General features: G+C 37.4%; 1 protein-coding gene across 7 annotated transcripts in view; it reads right to left on the bottom strand.

The window, feature by feature from the left end:
* KLHL7 (kelch like family member 7) overlaps nucleotides 1-23,390 on the bottom strand; it is a 115,406-nt gene that overhangs the window by 77,010 nt on the left and 15,006 nt on the right. For 6 of the 7 annotated variants that reach the window (XM_037836891.1, XM_037836890.1, XM_037836894.1 and 3 more), the window contains 3 exons: nucleotides 4,848-4,950; nucleotides 3,892-3,985; nucleotides 1,430-1,554 (listed from right to left, as the gene is read on the bottom strand). In XM_037836891.1, the coding sequence (XP_037692819.1) occupies nucleotides 1,430-1,554; nucleotides 3,892-3,985; nucleotides 4,848-4,926 (298 nt within the window). In that variant the 5' untranslated portion in view covers nucleotides 4,927-4,950. Of the gene's footprint in view, nucleotides 1-1,429; nucleotides 1,555-3,891; nucleotides 3,986-4,847; nucleotides 4,951-12,151; nucleotides 12,280-23,390 lie in introns of those variants that run through there. The other variant, XM_037836895.1, reaches the window with a different exon arrangement.

Below are 23,390 nucleotides of genomic sequence, written 5' to 3'. Positions count from 1 at the left end.
ATGCTATAGCAGTCTCTTCACTAACATTTTGGTTTATAGTCTAAGATTTTTATGTTTCTAGCACTGAACAGTTAGTATGGCTGACAATGCAGAGAGGCAGCATGCTCGTAGTAGAAAAGAATTAGATTACTTGAATTCCAATCCCAGTTTCTATACTACATATGTGACCTCATTCAAGTTACATAACCTCAGTTTCTCATCTGTGAAGTGGGGATGATGTGTGAGGATTAAATAAGACATTTGACACAGACCTTAGCATATTATAAGTGCTTATATAAAAATTAACATTTACATTTATGTTATCATCTACTACTACCACTACTAAATGCAATCTTTACTCCTTGTCCTAGATACATGAAAATTCATTATTGTTAAAGCTAATTGGTATTCTGGAAAATATTGAAACAATATTTAATGAGCTTCTTGCTGCATAGGTTAATAAATGTCTTCCCAAGTGCCTCTTAAAATTTACTACTAGAGGACTTGCCCTTATGAAGCTCATTACCACAAAGGAGAGTCTAAACTTGCATGTAATGGTACCTAAGAGTCTCCCCCTGAGTACCTCTTTGTTGCTTAGATGTGGCCCTCTCTCTCTCTAACTGAGCCATCTCGACAGGTGAACTCGCTGCCCTCCCCCCTACGTGGGACCCGACTCCCAGGTGTGTAAATCTCCCTGGCAATGCAGAATATGACTCCCAGGGATGAATGTGGACCCAGCATCGTGGGACTGAGAGTATCTTCGTGACCAAAAGGGGGATGCAAAATGAGACGAAATAGTTTCAGTGGCTGAGAGACTTCAAATGGAGTCGAGAGGTCACTCTGGTGGACATTCTTATGCACTATATAGATAACACCTCTTAGGTTTTAATGTATTGGAATAGCTAGAAGTAAATACCTGAAACTACCAAACTCCAACCCAGCACTCTGGACTCCTGAAGACAATTATATAATAATGTAGATTACAAGGGGTGACAGTGTGATTGTGAAGACCTTGTGGATCACACCCCCTTTATCTAGTGCATGGATGAGTAGAAAAATGGGGATAAAAACTAAAGGACAAATGGGGTGGGATGGGGGGATGATTTGGGTGTTCTTTTTTCACTTTTATTTTTTATTCTTGTTCTGGTTCTTTCTGATGTAAGGAAAAGGTTAAGAGATAGATTGTGGTGATGAACGCATAACTATTTTATCATATTGTGGACAGTGGATTGTATACCATGGATGATTGTATGGTGTGTGAATGTATTTCAATAAAACTGAATTTAATTAAAAAAAAAAAGAAAAAGAAAAAAAATTTACTACTAGAAAATTTTCTAGTAGACAATGTTTTTAAGGTTAAATGAGGATACTTATAATTATGCTTCCCCCTCTTTATTAAATTACACATTGAGAATTTTTTTTTAATAGGAAAAGGAATCTGACTTCTTACCTAGACAATTTGAGGCATCAACTTGTTCTTTTAAAAAATCAACACACATTTTCTTCACAGGTTCAATCTGGTACTGGTTTGCTGCATCTAACAAAGACTGTACATTGTTGCTATTCACAGAAATTCTGCAAATAAATTAAAGTGAATATTAATTTTCAAAAGTATTTTATTATTTAAATAATATTACTGTAATTAACAGTACTGAATTATATATTTGGATGTTAAAAGGGGAAATTTTAGGTTTTATATATGTTACTAGAATAAAATTTTTTTAAAAAATCCATGGGACTGTACAACAAAAACAGTGAAACCTAAAGAAAACCAATTAATAATACAATTATAAAAATGTGCTTTCATCAATTATAACAAATGTAGTACACTAATGCAAGGTGTGTACTTATTCACTGTTGGTGGGAATGTAGAATAGCATAGCTCTCTGGAAGACAGTTTGGCGGTTCCTCGGGAAGCTAAGTATAGAATTGCTGTATGATCCAGCAAACCTATTACTAGTTATGTATTTGGAAGAAAGAAAGCAGGGACACAAACAGACATTTGCATACCAATGTTTATATCAGCATTATTCACGATTGCCAAGAGATGGAAACAGCCCAAATGTCCATCAATGGACGAATAGATAAACAAACTGTGCGATATACATATGATGGAATATTACACAGTTAAAAGCCAGAATAAAGTCATGATGCATGCAACAACATGAATGAACCTTGAGGATATTACGCTGAGTGAAATTAGCCAGAAACAAAAGGACAAATACTGTATGGTCTCACTAATATGAACTAACTATAATGAGCAAACTCTGAGAGTTAAAGTTGAGAACACAGGTTATCAGGAGATAGAAAGAGGGTAGAGATTGGGCATTTGATGCTAAAGGAGTACTGAATGTTTAACAGAATAGATTGTAAAGATTCAGAAATGGATAGCACAATATTGTGAGATGGTAGCACAATATAAGTATAATGAACAAAGTTGAGTGACAGTATGGTTGAAAGAGGAAGGCTAGAGGCATGTATGATACCAGAAGGAAATATAGGAGATAAACTAGGACTGTATAACTCAGCAAAACCTTGAGTGGACAATGATGGCAATTAAATGTAAAAATATAAGAAAGTTTTTACATGCGGGAGAACAAATCAATGTCACCATTACAGGTTTAAAAATGGGATGGTTTATGGAAAAAGTACAATTAATACAAACTAGGGTCTATGATCAATAGTAACACTGTAGTGATCTTTCATTAACTGTAACAAAGGCAATATATCAAAGCTAAATGTCAATAAGAGGGGGATATGAGGAGGGGTATGGGATTCTGTTACTGTTGTCTTTTTTCTTTTCCTCTTCTTTCTTTGTGGAAGAAATGGAAATGTTCTCATATAGATTGTGGTGGTGAATTGATTGTACGCTGATGATGGATTATATGGCGTGTGAATAAAACTGTTTCTATGCCAGATTAAGCCCTAAAACCCACAGGTACCATCAAGAACATCAACCAGTCCCATCCCTCTACCCCACAAGGTTGACACACCTTTCCAGCATGAAGAATCTAAAATGGCCATTGCTCAGATATCCCTGAAGATTGAGAGAATGATTAAATAAGAGAAAGGAGGTATAACTGGGAAATTAGAATTTAACAGATGATTATGACTACTGACTCATTATATAGATATTTCTTTTCAGTTTCCAGTATATTATAATAGCTAAAAGGAAATACTGGAAATTGTTGAGATGTCATACAGTAGCCCTGATCTTTGATAATGATTGTATATAGCAAAAAAACAAACAAAAAAGTCAGTTGCCTGTGTTTGTATGGATCTATTTCTGGATGTTTTATTCTGTTCCACTAATCTACATATCTATCTCTAACAATACTACACTGTCTTAGTTAACCTACCTTTATTGTTAACTCTTAAAATTGGGTAGAGTATAATACTAGGGGTCAATAAGGCGGGGAATAAGGGGTATGGGATTTTGAGGTTTTCTTTTCCCGTTTTCTTTTTCTGGAGTAATGCACATTCTAAAATTAATCATGGTAATGAAGGCACAACTATGTGATGATACTGTGAACCACCAATTGTATACTTTGGATGGATTGTATGGTTTGTGACTATATCTCAGTAACATTACATTTAAAAAAAATAATAGGGTGATATATGGGAACTCTGTCTTTTATGCATGGTTTTTCTGTAAATCCACAACATCTCTAATAAAAAGAAAAAAGAAAAAAGAAATAATATGTAGAATCTATTATACAAGCCCCTGAAATTAAACAAAAAACTAAACATTTCAGTCCTTGAATTAGTATGGCATAGAATCCTCAAACTCCTCCATCATTATAGCTCTTCATTCTAAAGAATTTTGAGCACATCAATTTGTAACAACAATGCTTTGCCATGGTATGTCCCAACCTTACTCCTCTAAAACAGAAATGATCCTTCTTAACCTACCTAGCAGTATAAGCAAATTCCACAAGTTGTTCAATAATGTCAGGTTCAGCATCTTTGAGTTCTACCTCAAAGGACTTTGATTCCAGCATGTTAGCTAAAATGAAAGGAAGAAATATAAATGGAATTAGTACTACTACTAGTTTAACTGAGGAATCAAAATATTCCAGGACATGTTTAATATGGAGAATAACAGGACAAATATTTCTGTATGAAAATATCCCAGAGCGTCAAATATTCCTCCAACAAATGCAAATTAATTCTTCACACTTAAAACATGCCTTAAAAATTAAGAAATCAGTGTACGTTTTTATAATAAAAGCCCAACTGAATAGACATAAAACTAGATTTAGTTTTCCCCACTTCTTAAAATAATGTAGTAGCACTCTTTTAAATTGTGACAAGAAAAGTGCATCTTATGTAATTCAGACAAACCATGGCAATCAATTATATGTATGTATTTAAGCTTGCAATGCTCTCCATCCTCCTAAAAATCCAGGGAAGTAACTAGAGCACCAAATGCAGACGTATTAAATAATCTGATCAAGCTCATAAAACAGTACTAAATAGAGGAACCAGGACTTAGACCCAGTTCTCAACTCCAAATTTAGGATTCTTTCTAGTATAACAATGTGCTCTCTCTCTCTTTTTAGTTTAACTTAGTAGATAAAATATCAGGAGCTTCAGCTGCTTCTTTTCCTTTTCACGAGAGGTTAAGAAGAAAACCCTGCACATTCAAGTAGAAGCTGTGTTTCCATCAATAAAGGCACAAGGCCATTAGGTCTAATTAAATGACATCTTTCCTTTGTTCAATCATCATCATGACTACTTTTTGATCTCCTATGGCTTTAAGTTCTTAAGAGCTTTAAAAACTAGGAAAATAGAGTGTTTTCATTTAGACCCCACTTCATTCTCAAAAAAAAAAAATAATAAGGCATGTTTTACATTAAGATACTTACTTGTGAACATTAAGTTAAAAAAATGACTGGCTGCAGCAAGGACAACACGATGAGCAGGTATCTTTCTTTCCTGGACCATGAGGATCACATCACACAAAGTTTTCTAATCAAAAGAGAAATACATAAAATTAAAAGGGGTTCACTAGGCCAGGTTTAGCAATACATATAAAACAGGTGTTCGTCAAATGCTATATCTCTAGCTTCTATTTAAATCCAATCTGCTTACAATATAAGATAGTAAGTAAGAAGTCTTACAGAGTTGCCATCATATTCTATCAAAATTTAGCACTGAGCTTCTCAATAGGTAGCAAAAGAAAAGAAAAGAAAAGAAAAGCTCCTTATAATCAGATTGGAAGAAGTCTACTAATCTTTTAGGGAAGCCAACGTTTTTTTTCTACCACAAATTCTAAAAAAAAATTCTTATGATAAGCTTTTATGGGGGGACATTAAGTGACATAATAGTAATGTCCTTGACAGTTTTTTCAAAAGCAGGAACCTATTTTTGTAAGATTGGTTCTTCCAATTATCTACCCTTGATAAAACCCAGAGCACATACTGTACTTCCCAAGAAAGTAGCCTTCCATAGACCTATCTTGCAACAGAAATAACTCAGAATACATAGATCTGATGAACTGAATGTCCCCCTGGCAATCTATCCCTAAATAATACTTCTCTCAAATGCACTTCTGATAGGAGGTGGATAGCAGCCAGTTTTAAACTGTGATTTCTAAGGCCAAAATGGTGTCACTCTATGATGCTGAAGGAAGACACAGCCAGAATGGAATATTAAAGAAAATATAGTTTTAGATTTACTAGAATGCTTAAAGATGAATTTCAAGGAAAAATAAATTTCCTTTTTGTCAAATAAAATTTTAATCTCTTAATGAAGTTAAAGGTATAATGTATAGGTTACATACTCAGAAAATTTGGTGCCTACAATGTATCCTGCACTGTCCCTAGGCATAGGAATATGAGGCAAATAAATTCAAAACAAAAAAATCTGTTTATCACTCAGAAATAATGGCTTAGCTGCTCAGAGGATATGGCATTTTACAGATTGTAAATATTTTACTGCAATTATTTATGTTTCTGATAGATAAATCACTGCTATTACTACTCTATTATTTCATGAATAAAAATCCAACAAAGCTGGTAAGAGACAGTAATGCTTAGAATGAGAGAAGAAAATGGGTCTCTAATAGCAGGCTTGCAGCTGGACAAAATGAAATTTTGTCCATTTATTTATTTATTTATTTATTTATTTTTTACCATTTATTTAAAGATTTAAAAAGTAAAGCCTCTAGATTAATTCTTAGAAATTATATGCAGATTATGCTAAAGCTATTTTTATGCTCATGGAATCTTTATTTAAAGTTTTAAAAAATAAAGCCTCTAGATTAATGTTTAGAAATTATCTGCAGATTATGCTAAAGTTATTTTTATGCCCATGGTATCTTTCTTGCCTTAAAATTTTAAATTTTTATTTATTTTTACTTGTAGAGGGGTTATGGAAAAGGTACATCTCTTAGGTGATTTTGTCACATACTACCCCGTAAAACACCAAGTAGCAAAATCAGCTACTTATTGCTTATGAACTAAACAAGCTGATCAAATAAGGAAGGAAGGAAGGAAGGAAGGAAGGAAGGAGAGAGGAAGGGAAAATTGACAGAATATCAAGCAAATAAGACCACAGAGATCTATGGTTGCTGATAGCAAGTTCCAGAAAACGTAGGGTTAAACTGAAATTTGGTAAAAATATTTCGAAGAAATACTGAGGAATAGGGAGTTTTAACAGAGTGTATATAGGCACTAAAGGAAGTTGAAGAAACAAGAAAGCTCTTCGTCCAGCAACTGAGTCTTAATCTAACATTAATCTCCAGCAGGATATTAATGTTGTGGGGGGTGGGGACGAGGGCAAGGTAGGAGGAGTCTTGTATCCAAATAGTACCCTTATTTGTACACAATAGATTGACAGATTTCTGCAAGATGGGACTGACCTAGAGAGAGGCCCCTCCTGCTATCAACCATCTGGGGAAGAGGTGTATCCACAGGCAGGAAATGGGAAGGGACAGGGACCCAGGTAAATTGGAGAATAGGAAAGGTAACAAATCATAGATGAGCTGAAAAGTGAGAAACTTAAAACAAAACAAAACAAACCAAAAAACCAACAACCTTTAAACAATATGTTCGCTGGATAAAACAACTTAAGGAAAAAAAAAATGTCCATGCAATCCCTCTATTCATGTCCTCCCCATATTTGTTATATATTTGTATTTACTATTTTCATCTTTTGAGTTTTTAGCATCTCTTATAAACACCATAGATTTTCTGTGACTTAGCTTAAAATTCTTACCATCTAAGATTATTTTTAGTAGGGTTTAGTTTAATCTTTTCAAATTTTTATTGATAACATATTTCATCTTACATTTGCCACCTTCTTTTATATTAGTTATTATGCTTCTTTGCTGCCTTCTTTTTCCTTAACTGCCAATTGCTATTTTGATCATACTTTCCTTGTACTTTTTTCTTCCCTTGGGGATATATCTATATATCTATCAAATATTTACAAATGGAATCCAGCAAGTTATTAATCAAATAGCATTCTAGATATGCAAAGAGGTTTCAAGAACAATAATTCTATTAATGTAATTCATTATGGTAATAGGTTAAAAAAGAAAATTTTCATATAGAAAGCTTTAATAGATGCCAAAAGGGTATTTGATAAAATTAAATACTGATTTCTTGAGACTCTTAATAAATAGAAATAAAACTTTTTATATACTGAAGGTTATTCATCAGAAACCAATGACAAACATATTTAATGATGAAATACAGGCATTCTCATTCTAGTTTGAAGCAAGGGATACATATCCTTTGTCACTACTATTACTAAACATTGTTCTGGAACTTTAGCCAAATCAGTAAGAAAATAAAGAGAAATCAATCTAACACTTGTAGAATATGAAAGTCAGTAAGATGGCCAGACATGAATGAGATTTTTTAAAAAAAGCAATTAGCTATCCTATCTACGAGTTATAAACCATGAAGAAACACAAGAGGGGAAAAAAAACTCCAAGTAGCAGAAGCAAAAAGAAATAAAGTTCGAAAATGTGAAGGATCTACATTAAATGGGAATTTGGTAGATGATAAAGATACCATTTCAAAAATGTGGTGAGAGGTGGTATAATTGAAAAAAAAAAAAAAGAAACTGAGATAACTAGTTAACCATTTGGGGGAAACATTAGATTTCTTACTCATAGTGTACTCCCTCTTCCTCTGAGGAAGGTAAACACCAGGAAGGAAGTTTCAGCTCTTTTTTCCTATCTTCACTTGTGGAAGAGTGGCTACAGAAAGGGCAAAATTATGGTGGGGGTCACTGACCACATGTGGCCATGCCTCCTGGCTCTTTCTTCTCCCATAAGCCTGTCCCAAAAGGATATACGCTCACTGGGCTAGGCATTCCCCTTGTGCCAGTGGGAGGTCTGTTCCTGTTCTTTAGCAGCTCTGACTCAGACCTTGGCGGTGGGTAAGTTCAGTTCAGGAGAGAAAGAAGAGGAAGCCCAATTTTATGCTCAGGTCAAAGCCATTGCTCTCCAGCCTGTCCTCTGCACTAATTTATCCGTTGCCTGTGTCTACTTCTCAAGTGCTCATATCCACTAGTGGAGGAGGGTGACTTGCACACATAGACTTTCAAAGCATCACAGAGGGAGACAAACTTTGGGGGCAGCTTTTGTACTTGCCAGTTTTGTGGGCCTTTGCTAGAAGAGCTCTTTGGTTCTAGGAAAGACTCACTTCAAAACAGGCAGGTATGTAGGCATCTGTTGGTGGAATGACTTTTTGCTCTCTTTATCATGTTTGTCAGGCAGGACTGCAAGCTGGGACTTGAAACTGCAATACGCAGCTAGTTTCCAAGTATGCTCCAAAGCGCAGTTATGAGGCTGTAGTCTTTTAACAATATGTAGTAGGAGGCATGCAGTCAGCTGCCCCAAACTGTGTTTTTCATCCTATCCCAAGGAGGTAACTGAGGAGTGACTAACATTTGGATTTAAATGGCTTGTCAAGAGTCTGCAATCAGTCCCTCCCAGCATGATTTCAAGTTGGTTCTGTGTTTAAATCCCTGAGCAGACTGTAGATTCAACAATAGCTGGGTGGTGGATTTAAATCAATGTAAAGATTAGGGGAAATTGAGCCCTTATTATATAGAAGGTAAATCACCTCCTTGGATCAAGATAGCCTCAAAATAGCCATAATAAACACAGGGCTAAGAGAATAATTAAAAAGGCCTCTTTAGAAAGCATGTTTATTCAGAAAAGCAAGAAACAAAGATTGAATTTAAACACACATATAACCAGAAGAAGGCAAGTGGGAAAGTGAAAGGAAAACACAGGAAGGCACTCAAATTAAGCTAGAGGAAAAAGGGTATTTCCTTCCTTAAGGGAAACATATGACAAGCCAGACCAAACAGCTTGGAAAGGAAAAGGATATATGCTTGGTATAATTGCTGTTTAAAAGATGATACTAGGAAAAAAAAGAGTTATTTTTGTTGTTACCAATTCAAGGAAGGAGTTATGGGCGAAAGACATATAATGGAAGGAGATATGTACGAATTCAGGCGTAGACTATAACAGTTCTCTCAGAAAGAGCCCAGATCTAGGAAAATTTTGCAAGATTCCCTCTAAAAGCTAAAAAAAAAAAAAAAAAAAATCAATAAAACAATTAGAGGACTGCCCTTAAAGACTGGGATAGATGATTACAGTAAATTCAGATAGATTAGAAGAAGAGAAAGGAAGAACATCAGCAATAGAGCATTTCATGCATTATTAAGTACTTTTCAAGGTAATAGAATTGGGAAATTCCTTCCACATATGGTAAACACACTATCCCTATTATCCTCTTGATAGATGAAATCTCCCAGCTGAGTTTAGTTTTAGAGTCTGTGGATCCTAGTCAACAGACTGGCATCCTGTTGCAGCCAAAAGCCAGTAATTTCTTTTCTCGTGTTTTCTTTGAAAAACCTCTCTCTGTCCTCCAGAAACCTAAGTTTCTACTTTCTTTTGGTCTGGGAACAACAATGTAGGTTAGGACTGTATAATGTCTCTGCATTGGAGATTTGCTTGTATTTTCTCAGCGTGCGGGTGTGGGGATGATGCTATGCTAATCTTAAGCATCCTACAGAACCTTCCACAACTACCTTGTAAATTAGAGAAATTCAGCTTTGGGGGTTCAAAACTAACTAAATCCCATTCCAATGGAAAAGAGCCCAGGTTGCAGTTGCTGAAGAAGCTCCACTGACTCTACCCAAGCAATTAAGTGAATGCCTTCTGGTTGAGGCTGTGCAAGTATAAGAAACCAAGGAGTGCAGACAGTTGGATTTCATTTACCTTTAATTTCAATTCAGAGGGAGATCACAAATACGGGACCTTAATTTCTCTCTGTGAATTTAATAATGAGGGGGTTCATAAGAATCAAATTTGAGGGGTTTATATTGCTAGTATGGAATCTGATGGAGTGCCTAAAGTTTATTTGAGTTCACTGCAGAACATCTGGAGACCTATGAATGACATCTTGGCTGTGAAAAACGATATGAGATAAAGAAGTGAACTTCCAGTGTAGGTTATCTCAAGGCCTGGAGTTCACTTTATAGATCTACCTATTTCAAAGCTTTCTACCCAGGAGACAGACATACCCCAGGATGGTATTAGGCTGTGTTAAAGAAGCAATGGTTGGGAATTTGAGGAGGGAGGCCTTCCCTTCTCTCCCATACTAACAGTTCACAATATTTCCAAAGGGATAGGAAAAAGTTTCCATCCTTTTCCTATCCCTCCTGTGGATGAATCATTAATACCAGTAAGAAAATGAATCCCATCATTCAACACCAGGCAGATTTGGCATGTTAAAAAGCATATATAGCCCAGATATGCTAAGGATCTCAGGCTGGGTAATGACAAAATTCTCATGTGAATCATTTGAGGCTACAGTGACAATTTCTCTAATGAAGCAAGAATAAGACAAAGCTGCAAGAATAAGACAGAACTGCAAGCCCTGGGTGCCAGCTAGCTGTGAAAGGAACTGAAAACTATTTTTTATGACAGAATACTTTAATATTTCCAGTAGCATTTATTTTATTCCAGCTCCTTCTTAGCAGTCTATTGAAAATTCCTGCCTAGCTTCCTCATGATAAAAGGAACAAAGGGAAGGAATTTTGCCAACAATTGGTCTCAAGTATTTAAGTTATGACAAGGCACTCCCAGTGCCAGTAATAAAAAGAAAACCCAAAAGATAAGGCAAAATTTGGAAATAAGAATTTATAGGTACTTGGTCCTGCTAACTTCTGGGGGTTTGAGGTGGAACTTTTATGCCTGGATTCTACCATTTAGCCTTCTGAGATTCTCAACTCAGGGAGCTTATATTGGAATCAACAGCCCAATGGGATATCATAAAGCCCACCACTGACAGATGGGTAATCCCCCATAAGCAGTGCTTCTAGTAAAACAAAGTTGGGAAATGAGGCTTTGCTTGAGAAGCCCATGTTAGCCTCACTCCTGCATATCACCAAAATCTAAATCTTAGAATCTGCATATTCATATGTCCTGCAGGAGAAGGCAAAAAAAAAGGGGGGATGGGAGTGACTTGGGGTCGAAACCCAGCTATGAGTCCACCGTAAGACCCACCTTACCTGACCTACTTAGCACATGGAGACCTTAAGTAGAAAAATGTGGGCCACAACAGAGTAATCTCACCATTAACAAAAGAGTAAAATCTTAAGCTCTAACTTTAGATTAGCAACCTCTTCTCCCATTGGGCAAAGTTAGGAAGAGAGAGAGATAATGTACTTGAGATACCTCATTCCCTTTCCCTTGGGTGAGGTAAGGTTAGAAATGCTCTCCCCTTCCAATTTCCTCAGCCTTTCTGCCTCTGACCCCAATATCACGAACAGACAGACACACCCAAACACACACACACACACTCCCCCCTCACCCCCCCCACCCCCGCATTCTCTTTCAAGGGAAATGTCTTGATCAGTGGTTTTCAAATGAATATACTTTCTCTAGAGCAAGAATGAGCCTGGGAACCAAGGGATGAAAAAGACAGGCTCCTTTCACTATTATGCTAATGACTGACACAAAAGTTTTGTTTCCAATCCCAGCAACAGTGAATTCTGCTAATTTCGAGATTCTGGTACCCAAAAGACGAATGCTTCCATCATAAGCTTTAAAAATGTTACAAATGAAATGGAGGCTAGGACTGCTACCTGGTCATTTTGGCCTCCTCATGCCATTGGGTAAGAAGAACAAAAGACTTACATTTGGCTGAGTGGTTGGCCCCGGATATCAAGAAGAAAAAGAAAAAAAAAAGTTGCCGCTTTACTCCATGAGGCAGAAAATGGATGGAACTCAGGACATCCCCTGGGGTGCCTTCTGGTTGTTGGGAGAGAAAGTCCTCTGAGGGGGTCCTGAGTTTTCACATCTCTTCCTAGGCATGACAAGAAAGTTAAGACCCTTACCATTCTTTATCTGGGTCATCATTTCTCAGGGTTGTGTTTGCAACAAACAATCTTAAGAGAATGTCTCACTCCAGAATAAAGAGAAGACTTACTTCTTTCCTGCTTCCTGTAAAAGTGGCGTAGTGTCCCTCAGCTGCTGCAACAGAAACCCACTGTGCATGTAGCATCTATCACGTTGGTGGGGGGTGGGGAGGTGGCAAAGGGAACTGCCACACAGGCTGATTCTCACAAAGCTCTCTGTGTTATGAGTAATAAACTCTGTTGTATCTGACTCAGGAGTCTCATGTCTCCTTCCACCACCCATGAAACGGCAACAGGTTAACTAATTAGCTTGTAAATAGGGTAAAATCAAATCCCAGACTCGACACCAGTACTGCCAATTCTAGTGGTAAATGTTAATGAAAGACTACAGGGACCCCATACAGCAAAGACCAAAGCCTCAAAATACCCAGAAAGAAAAGATTATCATTAGATAAAGAACCCTGAGGTGCTGGTTAAAGACAAAAAATAGGAATAGGTAGTACAGGAGGAAGTCATAAATACTACTAATGAATAAGTAACACAAAAGAAAAAATGAATAAACAATAATAAACAAGGAATATGGTTTCTCCTTGTATTTTCATCCTTGTTCTTTTTTTTAATCTTCATTTTATTGAGATATATTCACATACCACGCAGTCATACAAAACAAATCGTACATTTGATTGTTCACAGTACCATTACATAGTTGTACATTCATCACCTAAATCAATCCCTGACACCTTTCTTAGCACACACACAAAAATAACAAGAATAATAATTAGAGTGAAAAAGAGCAATTAAAGTAAAAAAGAACACTGGGTACCTTTGTCTGTCTGTCTGTTTCCTTCCCCTATTTTTCTACTCATCCATCCATAAACTAGACAAAGTGGAGTGTGGTCCTTATGGATTTCCCAATCCCATTGTCACCCCTCATAAGCTACATTTTTATACAATTGTCTTCGAGATTCATGGGTTCTGGGTTGTAGTTTGATAGTTTCAGGTATCCACCACCAGCTACCCCAATTCTTTAGAACCTAAAAAGGGGTCTCTAAAGTGTGCATAAGAGTGCCCACCAGAGTGACCTCTCGGCTCCTTTTGGAATCTCTCTACCACTGAAGCTTATTTCATTTCCTTTCACATCCCCCTTTTGGTCAAGATGTTCTCTGTCCCACGATGCCAGGTCTACATTCCTCCCCAGGAGTCATATTCCACGTTGCCAGGGAGATTCACTCCTCTGGGTGTCTGATCCCACGTAGTGGGGAGGGCAGTGATTTCACCTTTCAAGTTGGCTTAGCTAGAGAGACAGGGCCACATCTAAGCAACAAAGAGGCATTCGGGAGGAGGCTCTTAGGCACAATTATAGGGAGACCTAGCCTCTCCTTTGCAGCAACCGTCTTCCCAAGGGTAAAACCTATGGTAGAGGGCTCAACCCATCAAACCACCAGTCCCCTATGTCTGTGGTCATGTTAGCAACCATCAAGGTGGGGTAGGCCAATACTCCTGCATTCTCCACAGGCTCCTCAAGGGGGCACTACATATTTTTTCCTTGTTTTTTTTCAATTTTTTTTTCTTTTTTAAATCAACTGTATGAAAAAAAAACAAATACAATAAAAGAATATTTCAAAGAGACCATAACAAGGGAATAAGGAAAAGACAACTAACCTAAGATAACTGCTTTACTTCCAACCTGTTCCTACTTTACCCCAAGAAAGTTACCTAAAATAGCAACATTTCTGTGAACTTGTTCCTACTATATCCATCAGAAATTAACAGACCATAGTCATTCCTGGGCATCCCCAGAACGTTAAATAGCTTATCTGTTCTTCTTGGATTATTGTTCCCCCTTCCTTAATTGCTCTCTATTGCTAGTTCCCCTACATTCTACATTATAAACCATTTGTTTTACATTTTTCAAAGTTCACATTAGTGGTAGCATATAATATTTCTCTTTTTGTGCCTGGCTTATTTCGCTCAGCATTACGTCTTCAAGGTTCATCCATGTTGTCATATGTTTCACGAGATTGTTCCTTCTTACTGCTGTGTAGTATTCCATCGTGTGTATATACCACATTTTCTTTATCCACTCATCTGTTGAAGGACATTTGGGTTGTTTCCATCTCTTGGCAATTGTGAATAATGCTGCTATGAACACTGGCGTGCAGATATCTGTTCGTGTCACTGCTTTCCGATCTTCCGAGTATATACCGAGAAGTGCAATCGCTGGATCGAATGGTAACTCTATATCTAGTTTTCTAAGGAACTGCCAGACTGACTTCCAGAGTGGCTGAACCATTATACAGTCCCACTAACAATGAACAAGAGTTCCAATTTCTCCACATCCCCTCCAGTATTTGTAGTTTCCTGTTTGTTTAATGGCAGCCACTCTAATCAGTGTTAGATGGTATCCCATTGTGGTCTTAATTTGCATCTCTCTAATAGCTAGTGAAGCTGAACATTTTTTCATGTGTTTCTTGGCCATTTGTATTTCCTCTTCAGAGAACTGTCTTTTCATATCTTTTGCCCATTTTATAATTGGGCTGTCTGTACCACTGTCATTGAGTTGTAGGATTTCTTTATATATGCAAGATATCAGTCTTTTGTCAGATACATGGTTTCCAAAAATTTTTTCCCATTGAGTTGGCTGCCTCTTTACCTTTTTGAGAAATTCCTTTGAGGTGCAGAAACTTCTAAGCTTGAGGAGTTCCATTTATCTATTTCTTCTTTTGTTGCTTGTGCTTTGGGTGTAAAGTCTAGGAAGTGTCTGCCTAATACAAGGTCTTGAAGATGTTTTCCTACATTATCTTCTAGGAGTTTTATGGTACTTTTTTCATATTAAGATCTTCGGTCCATTTTGAGTTAATTTTTGTGTAGGGGGTGAGGTAGGGGTCGTCTTTCATTCTTTTGGATATGGATATCCAACTCTCCCAGCCCCATTTGTTGAAAAGACCATTATGACTCAGGTCAGTGACTTTGGGGGCCTTATCAAAGAACAGTCAGCCATAGATCTGAGGGTCTATCTCCGAATTTTCAGTTCGATTCCATTGATCTATATGTCTATCTTTGTGCCAGTACCATGCTGTTTTCACAACTGTGGCTTTATAATAAGCTTCAAACTCAGGGAGTGTAAGTCCTCCCACTTCGTTTTTCTTTTTTAGAGTGTCTTTAGCAATTTGAGGCATCTTCCCTTTCCAAATAAATTTGATAACTAGCTTTTCCAAGTCTGCAAAGTAGGTTGTTGGAATTTTGATTGGGATTGCATTGAATCTGTAGATGAGTTTGGGTAGAATTGACATCTTAATGACATTTAGCCTTCCTATCCATGAACATGGAATATTTTTCCATCTTTTAAGTTCCCCCTCTATTTCTTTTAGTAGAGTTATGTAGTTTTCTTTGCATAGGTCTTTTACATCTTTGGTTAAGTTTATTCCTAGGTACTTGATTTTTTTAGTTGCTATTGAAAATGGTATCTTTTTCTTGAGTGCCTCTTCAGTTTGTTCATTTCTAGCATATAGAAACATTACTGACTTATGTGCATTAATCTTGTATCCCGCTACTTTGCTAAATTTATTAGCTCTAGTAGCTGTATCGTCAATTTGTCAGGGTTTTCCAGATATAAGATCATATCATCTGCAAACAATGACAGATGCCTTTTATTTCTTTGTCTTGCCGGATTGCCCTGGCTAGCACTTCCAGCACAATGTTGAATAACAGTGGTGACAGCGGGCATCCCTGTCTTGTTCCTGATCATAGAGGGAAGACTTTCAGTCTCTCACCATTGAGTACTATGCTGGCTGTGGGTTTTTCATATATGCTCCTTATCATATTGAGGAAGTTTCCTTCAATTCCTACCTTTTGAAGTGTTTTTATCAAAAACAGATGTTGGATTTTGTCAAATGCTTTTTCAGCATCTATTGAGATGATCATTTGATTTTTCCCTTTTGAATTTTTAATGTGTTGTAATACATTGATTGATTTTCTTATGTTGAACCATCCTTGCATGCCTGGAATTAGCCCCACTTGGTCATGGTGTATGATTTTTTTTAATGTGTCTTTGGATTCGATTTGCAAGTATTTTGTTGAGGATTTTTGCATCTATATTCATTAGGGAGATTGGCCAGTAGTTTTCCTTTTTTGTAGCATCTTTGCCTGGTTTTGGTATTAGATTGATGTTAGCTTCATAAAATGAGTTAGGTAGTGTTCCATTTTCTTCAATGTTTTGAAAGAGTTTAATAAGATTGGTGTCATTGCTTTCTGGAAAGTTTGGTAGAATTCTCCTGTGAAGCCATCTGGCCCTGGGCATTTATTTCTGGGAAGATTTTTGATGACTGATTGGATCTCTTTACTTGTGATGGGTTGGTTGAGGTCTTCTATTTCTTCTCTGGTCAGTCTAGGTTGTTCATATGTTTCCAGGAAATTGTCCATTTCCTCTACATTATCCAGTTTCTTGCCATACAGTTGTTCATAGTATCCTCTTCTAATTTTTTTAATTTCTTCAGGATCTGCAGTTATGTCACCTTTTTCATTCATTATTTTGTTTATATGGGTCTTCTCTCTTTTTGATTTTGTCAGTCTAGCTAGGGGCTTGTCAATCTTGTTGATCTTCTCAAAGAACCAACTTTTGGTGATATTTATCCTTTCTATTGTTTTTTTGTTCTCTATGTCATTTATTTCTGCTTTAATCCTTGTTATTTCTTTTCTTCTACTTGGTTTAGGATTGGTTTGCTGTTCATTTTCTAGCTTCTTCGGTGGATCCATTAGTTCTTTGATTTTGGCTCTTTCTTCCTTTTTAATGTATGCGTTTAGTGCTATAAATTTCCCCCTCAGCACTGCTTTTGCTGCATCCCATAGGTTTTGGTATGTTGTGTTCTCATTTTCATTCGTCTCTATATATTTAGCAATTTCTCTTGCTATTTCTTCATTAACCCACTGATTGTTTAGGAGTGTGTTGTTTAACCTCCAGGTATTTGTGAATTTTCTAAGTCTCTGATGGTTATTGACTTCTAATTGTATTCCATTGTGGTCAGAGAATGTGCTTTGAATAATTTCAATCTTTTTAAATTTATTGAGGCTTGTTTTATGTCCCAGCATATGATCTATTCTGGAGAAAGTTCCGTGAGCACTAGAAAAGTATGTGTATCCTGGTGATTTGGGATGTAATGTTCTGTATATGTCTGTTAAATCTAATTCATTTATCAGATTGTTTAGGTTTTCAATTTCCTTATTGGTCTTCTGTCTGGTTGATCTATCTATAGGAGAGAGTGATGTGTTGAAGTCTCCCACAATTATTGTGGAAACATCAATTGCTTCCTTTAGTTTTGCCAGTGTTTCTCTCATATATTTTGTGGCACCTTGATCGGGTGCACAGACATTTATGATTGTTATTTCTTCTTGTTGAATTGCCCCTTTTATTAGTATCTAGTGGCCTTCTCTGTCTCTCAAAACATCCCTGCATTTAAAGTCTATTTTATCTGAGATTAATATTGCTACACCTGCTTTCTTTTTGCTGTAGTTTGCATGAAATATTTTTTTCCATCCTTTCACTTTCAATTTTTTTGTGCCCCTGTGTCTAAGATGAGTCTCTTATATGCAACATATTGATGGTTCATTTTTTTTATCCATTCTGCGAATCTATATCTTTTAATTGGGGAGTTTAATCCATTTACATTCAACGTTATAACCGTGAAGGCATTTCTTGAATCAGCCATCTTATCCTTTGGTTTATGTTTGTCACATATATTTTTCCCCTCTCTCTATTAATATCCTTTATTATACCCATACTGAATCTCTTTAGTACTGAACCTTTCTCCAAGTCTCTCTGTCCTTTCTTTGTTTCTCTGTCTGTAGGGCTCCCTTTAGTATCTCCAGTAGGGAAGGTCTCTTGTTAGGAAATTCTCTCAGCATTTGTTTGTTTGTGAAAAATTTAAGCTCTCCCTCAAATTTGAAGGAGAGCTTTGCTGGATAAAGTATTCTTGGTTGGAAATTTTTCTCACTCAGAATTTTAAATATATCGTGCCACTGCCTTCTCGCCTCAATGGTGGCTGCTGAGTAGTCACTACTTAGTCTTATGCTGTTTCCTTTGTATGTGGTGAATTGCTTTTCCCTTGCTGCTTTCAGAACTTGCTCCTTCTCTTCCGTGTTTGACAGTGTGATCAGAATATGTCTCGGAGTGGGTTTATTTGGATTTATTCTATTTGGAGTTCGCTGAGCATTTATGATTTGTGTAATTATGTTGTTTAGAAGATTTGGGAAGTTTTCCCCAACAATTTCTTTGAATACTCTTCCTAGACCTTTACCCTTTTCTTCCCCTTCTGGAACACCAATGAGTCTTATATTTGGACGTTTTATATTATCTATCATATCCCTGAGGTCCGTTTCGATTTTTTCAATTTTTTTCCCCATTCTTTCTTTTATGCTTTCATTTTCCATTCTGTCATCTTCCAGGTCACTGATTCGTTGTTCAACTTCCTCTAGTCTTGTACTATGAGTGCCCGGATTCTTTTTAATTTGGTCAACATTTTCTTTAATTTCCATAAGATCATCTATTTTTTTATTTAGTCTTGCAATGTCTTCTTTATACTCTTCTAGGGTCTTCTTGATATCCTTTGTATCCCGTACTATGGTCTCATTGTTCATCTTTAGTTCTTTGAGTAGCTGCTCTAGGTGCTGTGTCTCTTCTGATCTTTTGATTTGGGTGCTTGGGCTTGGGTTATCCATATCGTCTGGTTTTTTCATATGCTTTATAATTTTCTGTTGTTTTTGGCCTCTTGGCATTTGCTGAACTTGATAGGGTTCTTTTAGGATTTGTAGACCAAGTGAAGTCCTTATCTCTAATTTATCAGATCTACAGCTTCGTGGAGTACACTTTCTCTAACTAACCAGCAGGTGGCGTCCACGAGCCACCTGTTCTCTACAAGCCAGTTCTCCCCTGCTTTGCCTTTGTGGTGAGTGGGGGAGTGAGCCTTGTGGGGTCCAATTTGTGTACCAAGCTTGCGTGTGTAATAGGTGTTGCCCGCCCTGTATATGGGGCGTGTTTCTGGGCAGTCAGGGAGGGGGGTGGCTCTAACAATCAAATCTCCCTGGTGATCCTGGAGTTTTAAAGCTGCTGCAATAGTGTAATCCTTCAGTTCAGTCGTGCCACAGTTTGTCTCTGACAATGACCCACAAGTCCTTGGTATTGGCGTATGGCTCCTGAGACTTGCAAGTGGGTCCCTCTTCCAGGTTGTGCACCCCGTGGTCCTCTGTTGAGGGATGACTGTGTTATGTCACAGGTGAGTGCCGTCCCCCCAGGGCGGTTCTGGGCTGCTGGGTTGTGTAGGGAGGCTCCCAGTCTGCTGAAATAATGGCTGAATGGGGCTTTGTTAATTCACACTGCTCCACCTTCCCAACTCTGGGACAATCAGCTGAGGTTGCAGGGAAGGGAAATGTCCACGCCCAGTTTTGTGGAGTGTGCCTGTTATTTGAAGCACTTCCGTCACACTGGGTTGTCTGGGGCAGCTCTGGGCTATGGGGCTGGCGATGGGCAGGAGTGTTTCCTTTCCACCAGGATGATGGCTGTGAGCGGACATCCCCCTTTTCTTGGGAAGTTGTGGTGTTTAGTGAATTTTCTCAGCCACTGGATTATTGCGTTTTGTCTCAGAGCTCTCTTAGTTCTGCTCTTGTCTTGACCTGCCCAAATTGCAAGTCTTTGAAGCTTTCTGTATTGGGCTTCTTAGAGTAATTGTTTTAGAAAAAGAAAAAGGATTAAAAAAAAAAAAAAAAGGGCCCTCCTCACAGATCTAATGGGTCATTGAAATGCTAAGAGACAAAGCAATTAGGGCCATTAAGGAAAGGTCCACAGGGCAGAGAGATCAGCTTTTCTTCGGGATTTGCATATGAGCCTCAGGGCCTGAGCTCTGCCCTTCCCCTATGTTCACCAGAACTCCAAAAATCCTCTGCTTTTATTTTGGAGCTTTTTGTGCTGTTTTTTTCTATGCCTGTCTCCTCTCTGCTGGGCTGGCTGCTCTCAGATTCTCTGGTGTGTGGTCTCAGTCTATCTATGGCTGGAGTTTGGATCAGTAGAATGAGCTTCTGATAAGGGCTGCCACTGCAGTTCTCCCTTCTCCTTCCCGGAGCTGACGGCCCCTCCTCCCATGGGACTGAGCCTGGCAGGGAGGGGTGCGGGTCCCCTGGCCACAAAAACTTACAGATTTCGCTGATCTCAGCAGTTCGACGTGTTCATGAGTAGTGTATGAAGTATACCCAAAGTCAGATTGCTCTGTGGTGTCCAGTCCACGCAGTTCCTGGCTTTCTACCTACTTTCCTGGAGGAGTAACTAAAACATACAGCTCTCCAGTCCGCCATCTTGCCCTGCCTCCTCCTCATCCTTGTTCTTGTATTTACATAAGTTTGAATTAGTTTCCTTTCCTCTTGTCCTTTCCCCTCTATGAGCATATAAATAATATATTATTACGTAGTCCTTATGATCTTGAAATGACTACAGAAGGCATGGATGTTACCAAGTCATCCTGAACTTGGAGTTCAATATAAGTGGAAAAGTTGACAGTTTTTTTTTTTTTTTTTAAGTAAAGAAATGAGAATAAGGGTATACATGTTTTTATCACATAGCCAAAGGGCTAGACTATAATGGACATTTGTAGATTCTGGCCATCTAGCATCCAGCTCCCTCTTTCCATAAGAACTCCAAACTCCCAATGCAGGAAAAATTCCTCATTATGAAGTATGTTGGTGAGTGGGCAATTCTCAGAGCCCCTTCTCATATGGAAGACAAAAATCAGGTCTTTCTTCTATTCACTCCCAGCAGATCCAAGATCTGGCAAATGACCCATACTCAGTCAATAAGATGCCTACTTTCAGGATTCTGAGACTTGAGAAATGATGGAAAAATAAAAGGAAAATCATCTTTATGGCAGTAGCAGCAGCAAGTGATCAAGACTTCCTGCATCATTACCTTGACTCCAGGTTCCTACAGCCTAATTTCCAGATAATCCCTAGTTCCTGCTAACTTGTCACACCCACTCATCTTCCAGTATGCAGTCAATGGTATAAACTCCCAATATTCTTACAATAAATTATTTTTACTTAAGATAGATACAATAAATTTCTGTTACTTGTAACCAAGAACCCAGGTAGACTCATTGTGATAACAATATCAACAATATTTGTTTGGCACTGAATAATTTATCAAAAGCTTTCACTTTCTTTTGCTCACTTATTCCCAACATTAGTGAGTTAAGTAACTGTGATATTATGATTCATGTTGTGCAAATGAGAGCATATAAGGATGAAGAGGTTGTGACTTGCCCATTGTCACACAGTTGGTAAGGCACCAGAGCTAGGACTCAAACCTAGATTTGTTTGATTCTAAAGTCCACTTTATTTCCACTGTAGCATGGTGTGTTCCACAATAATGAATGACTAAAGACAACATCACTAAAAAGAAGTTTTACAGAAGACAAAATAATTTATGATTTTCAAAAAAGTTTACAGTATAATATTAAATCATAATTCAATTTAACTGTAATTCAAAAAAAGGTCTAAGAAGTAACTAAACTAATTTAATCATGACACATCATTTTCCAGTCATGTAACCTGATACGGGTAAGGATATATGACATTTAGCATAGTTGGCATATTCTTAAGAGTGTCTCTCTTAAATATTAATTATATCAACCACACTTTTGATAGGAGCTCAACAGAATGTAACTAAATTATATGCTGTATTATTATGTACTAAAATATATAATACACCAGTTATTTCACTACTATGAATCTTTGTAGTAGACACTGATCATTGTAAGCTACCTGCTTACAATTTATCATTCTCAGGAAATGGCCCCAATATACAAGTTGTGCCTTTCATGGTCATGTTACACTACATGGTACTGCTCTCCTTCTCACAGATAACTGATTCAAAGGATTAACATTTAACCAAAACTTGGTCTATCAGATCCCCTCTCCCCAGCAATTTGAAACTTAGGAAGAGAAACAGACTGGGAATAGTCAGAGCTGAGTTGTAGTGAAGGCAGTATTCTAGAGAAAGACTTCAGAGGTCTTTGGGGCTCCCCTGATTCTAGCCCCTCTCAAGTCTTGATTGCCTCTCTTTTCCCTGGAAGGGAATTTTAATACAATTATGCCTTCCCTTAAGACATGATTCTGTACTTGTTCAATCAACAAATGTGTGGCGTCATGACAGCAGTATCCACTTGATACTACTGAAGTTTAGAAAGAGAACATTTAATCCCATCCTGGAAAGCCAAGAAAGGCTACACAAGAGTCAGGTCCTTCTCCATGTACTCACCACTCCATTCCTCCTTAGTCCTCTAAAATCTGCTTATTTTCCCACCATCCCATTAAAACTTCACTTGCTGAGATCACCAATTTCCAAATACAGTGGACACTTAATCTATTTGGCATATGATATGCCTGATCACTACTACTTCTTTGTAACTCAATCATATCTTGATCTCAGTGACATTACTCCTCACTCTCTTCCTTTCCCTCCTTAATCTCCAATGCACTTTTCTTCTTGTCCTTTAAAATGCTGATGCTCCCCAGGGTTTCATCCTGTATACTTTTCTTCCTATTCTGCCCTCATCCTCTAGGTGACATCAGCCATACCTATGATTTTAGCTACTTAATTAACAAATAATTAAGCAATTCTGTGCTATATGTTGGCAATATATCACTGAATAAAACAAATGCAGTCCTTGCTTTCATAGAGCTTAAAGCCTAGTAGCAAAGACACACAATAAACTAAAAAGTGATTAGTGTTCACAACAAAAAAACTTAAATTAAAAAAAAAGTGATTATTGTATTTACAAAGAGATGATAAGTACATGAAGGAAAGGAACAGGGTGTATAATAGAGGACCTTGACAGAGTCTAAGGCATTCAAGGAAGGACTTCATGAGGAAATGGCTTTAAGGTGAGAACTGAAGCATAAAGCAGGAAAAAAGAGTTTCAGGCACTGATAAATTTTAGGATCGAAAGAAAACAGGTGCCTAAAGTGGAATGGGAAAG

The sequence above is a fragment of the Choloepus didactylus genome, chromosome 5 (assembly GCF_015220235.1).
Source record: "Choloepus didactylus isolate mChoDid1 chromosome 5, mChoDid1.pri, whole genome shotgun sequence".
Taxonomy (NCBI): domain Eukaryota; kingdom Metazoa; phylum Chordata; class Mammalia; order Pilosa; family Megalonychidae; genus Choloepus; species Choloepus didactylus.
Note: the sequence above shows the minus strand (reverse complement) of the source record. Positions and strands in the feature narration are given on the sequence as shown.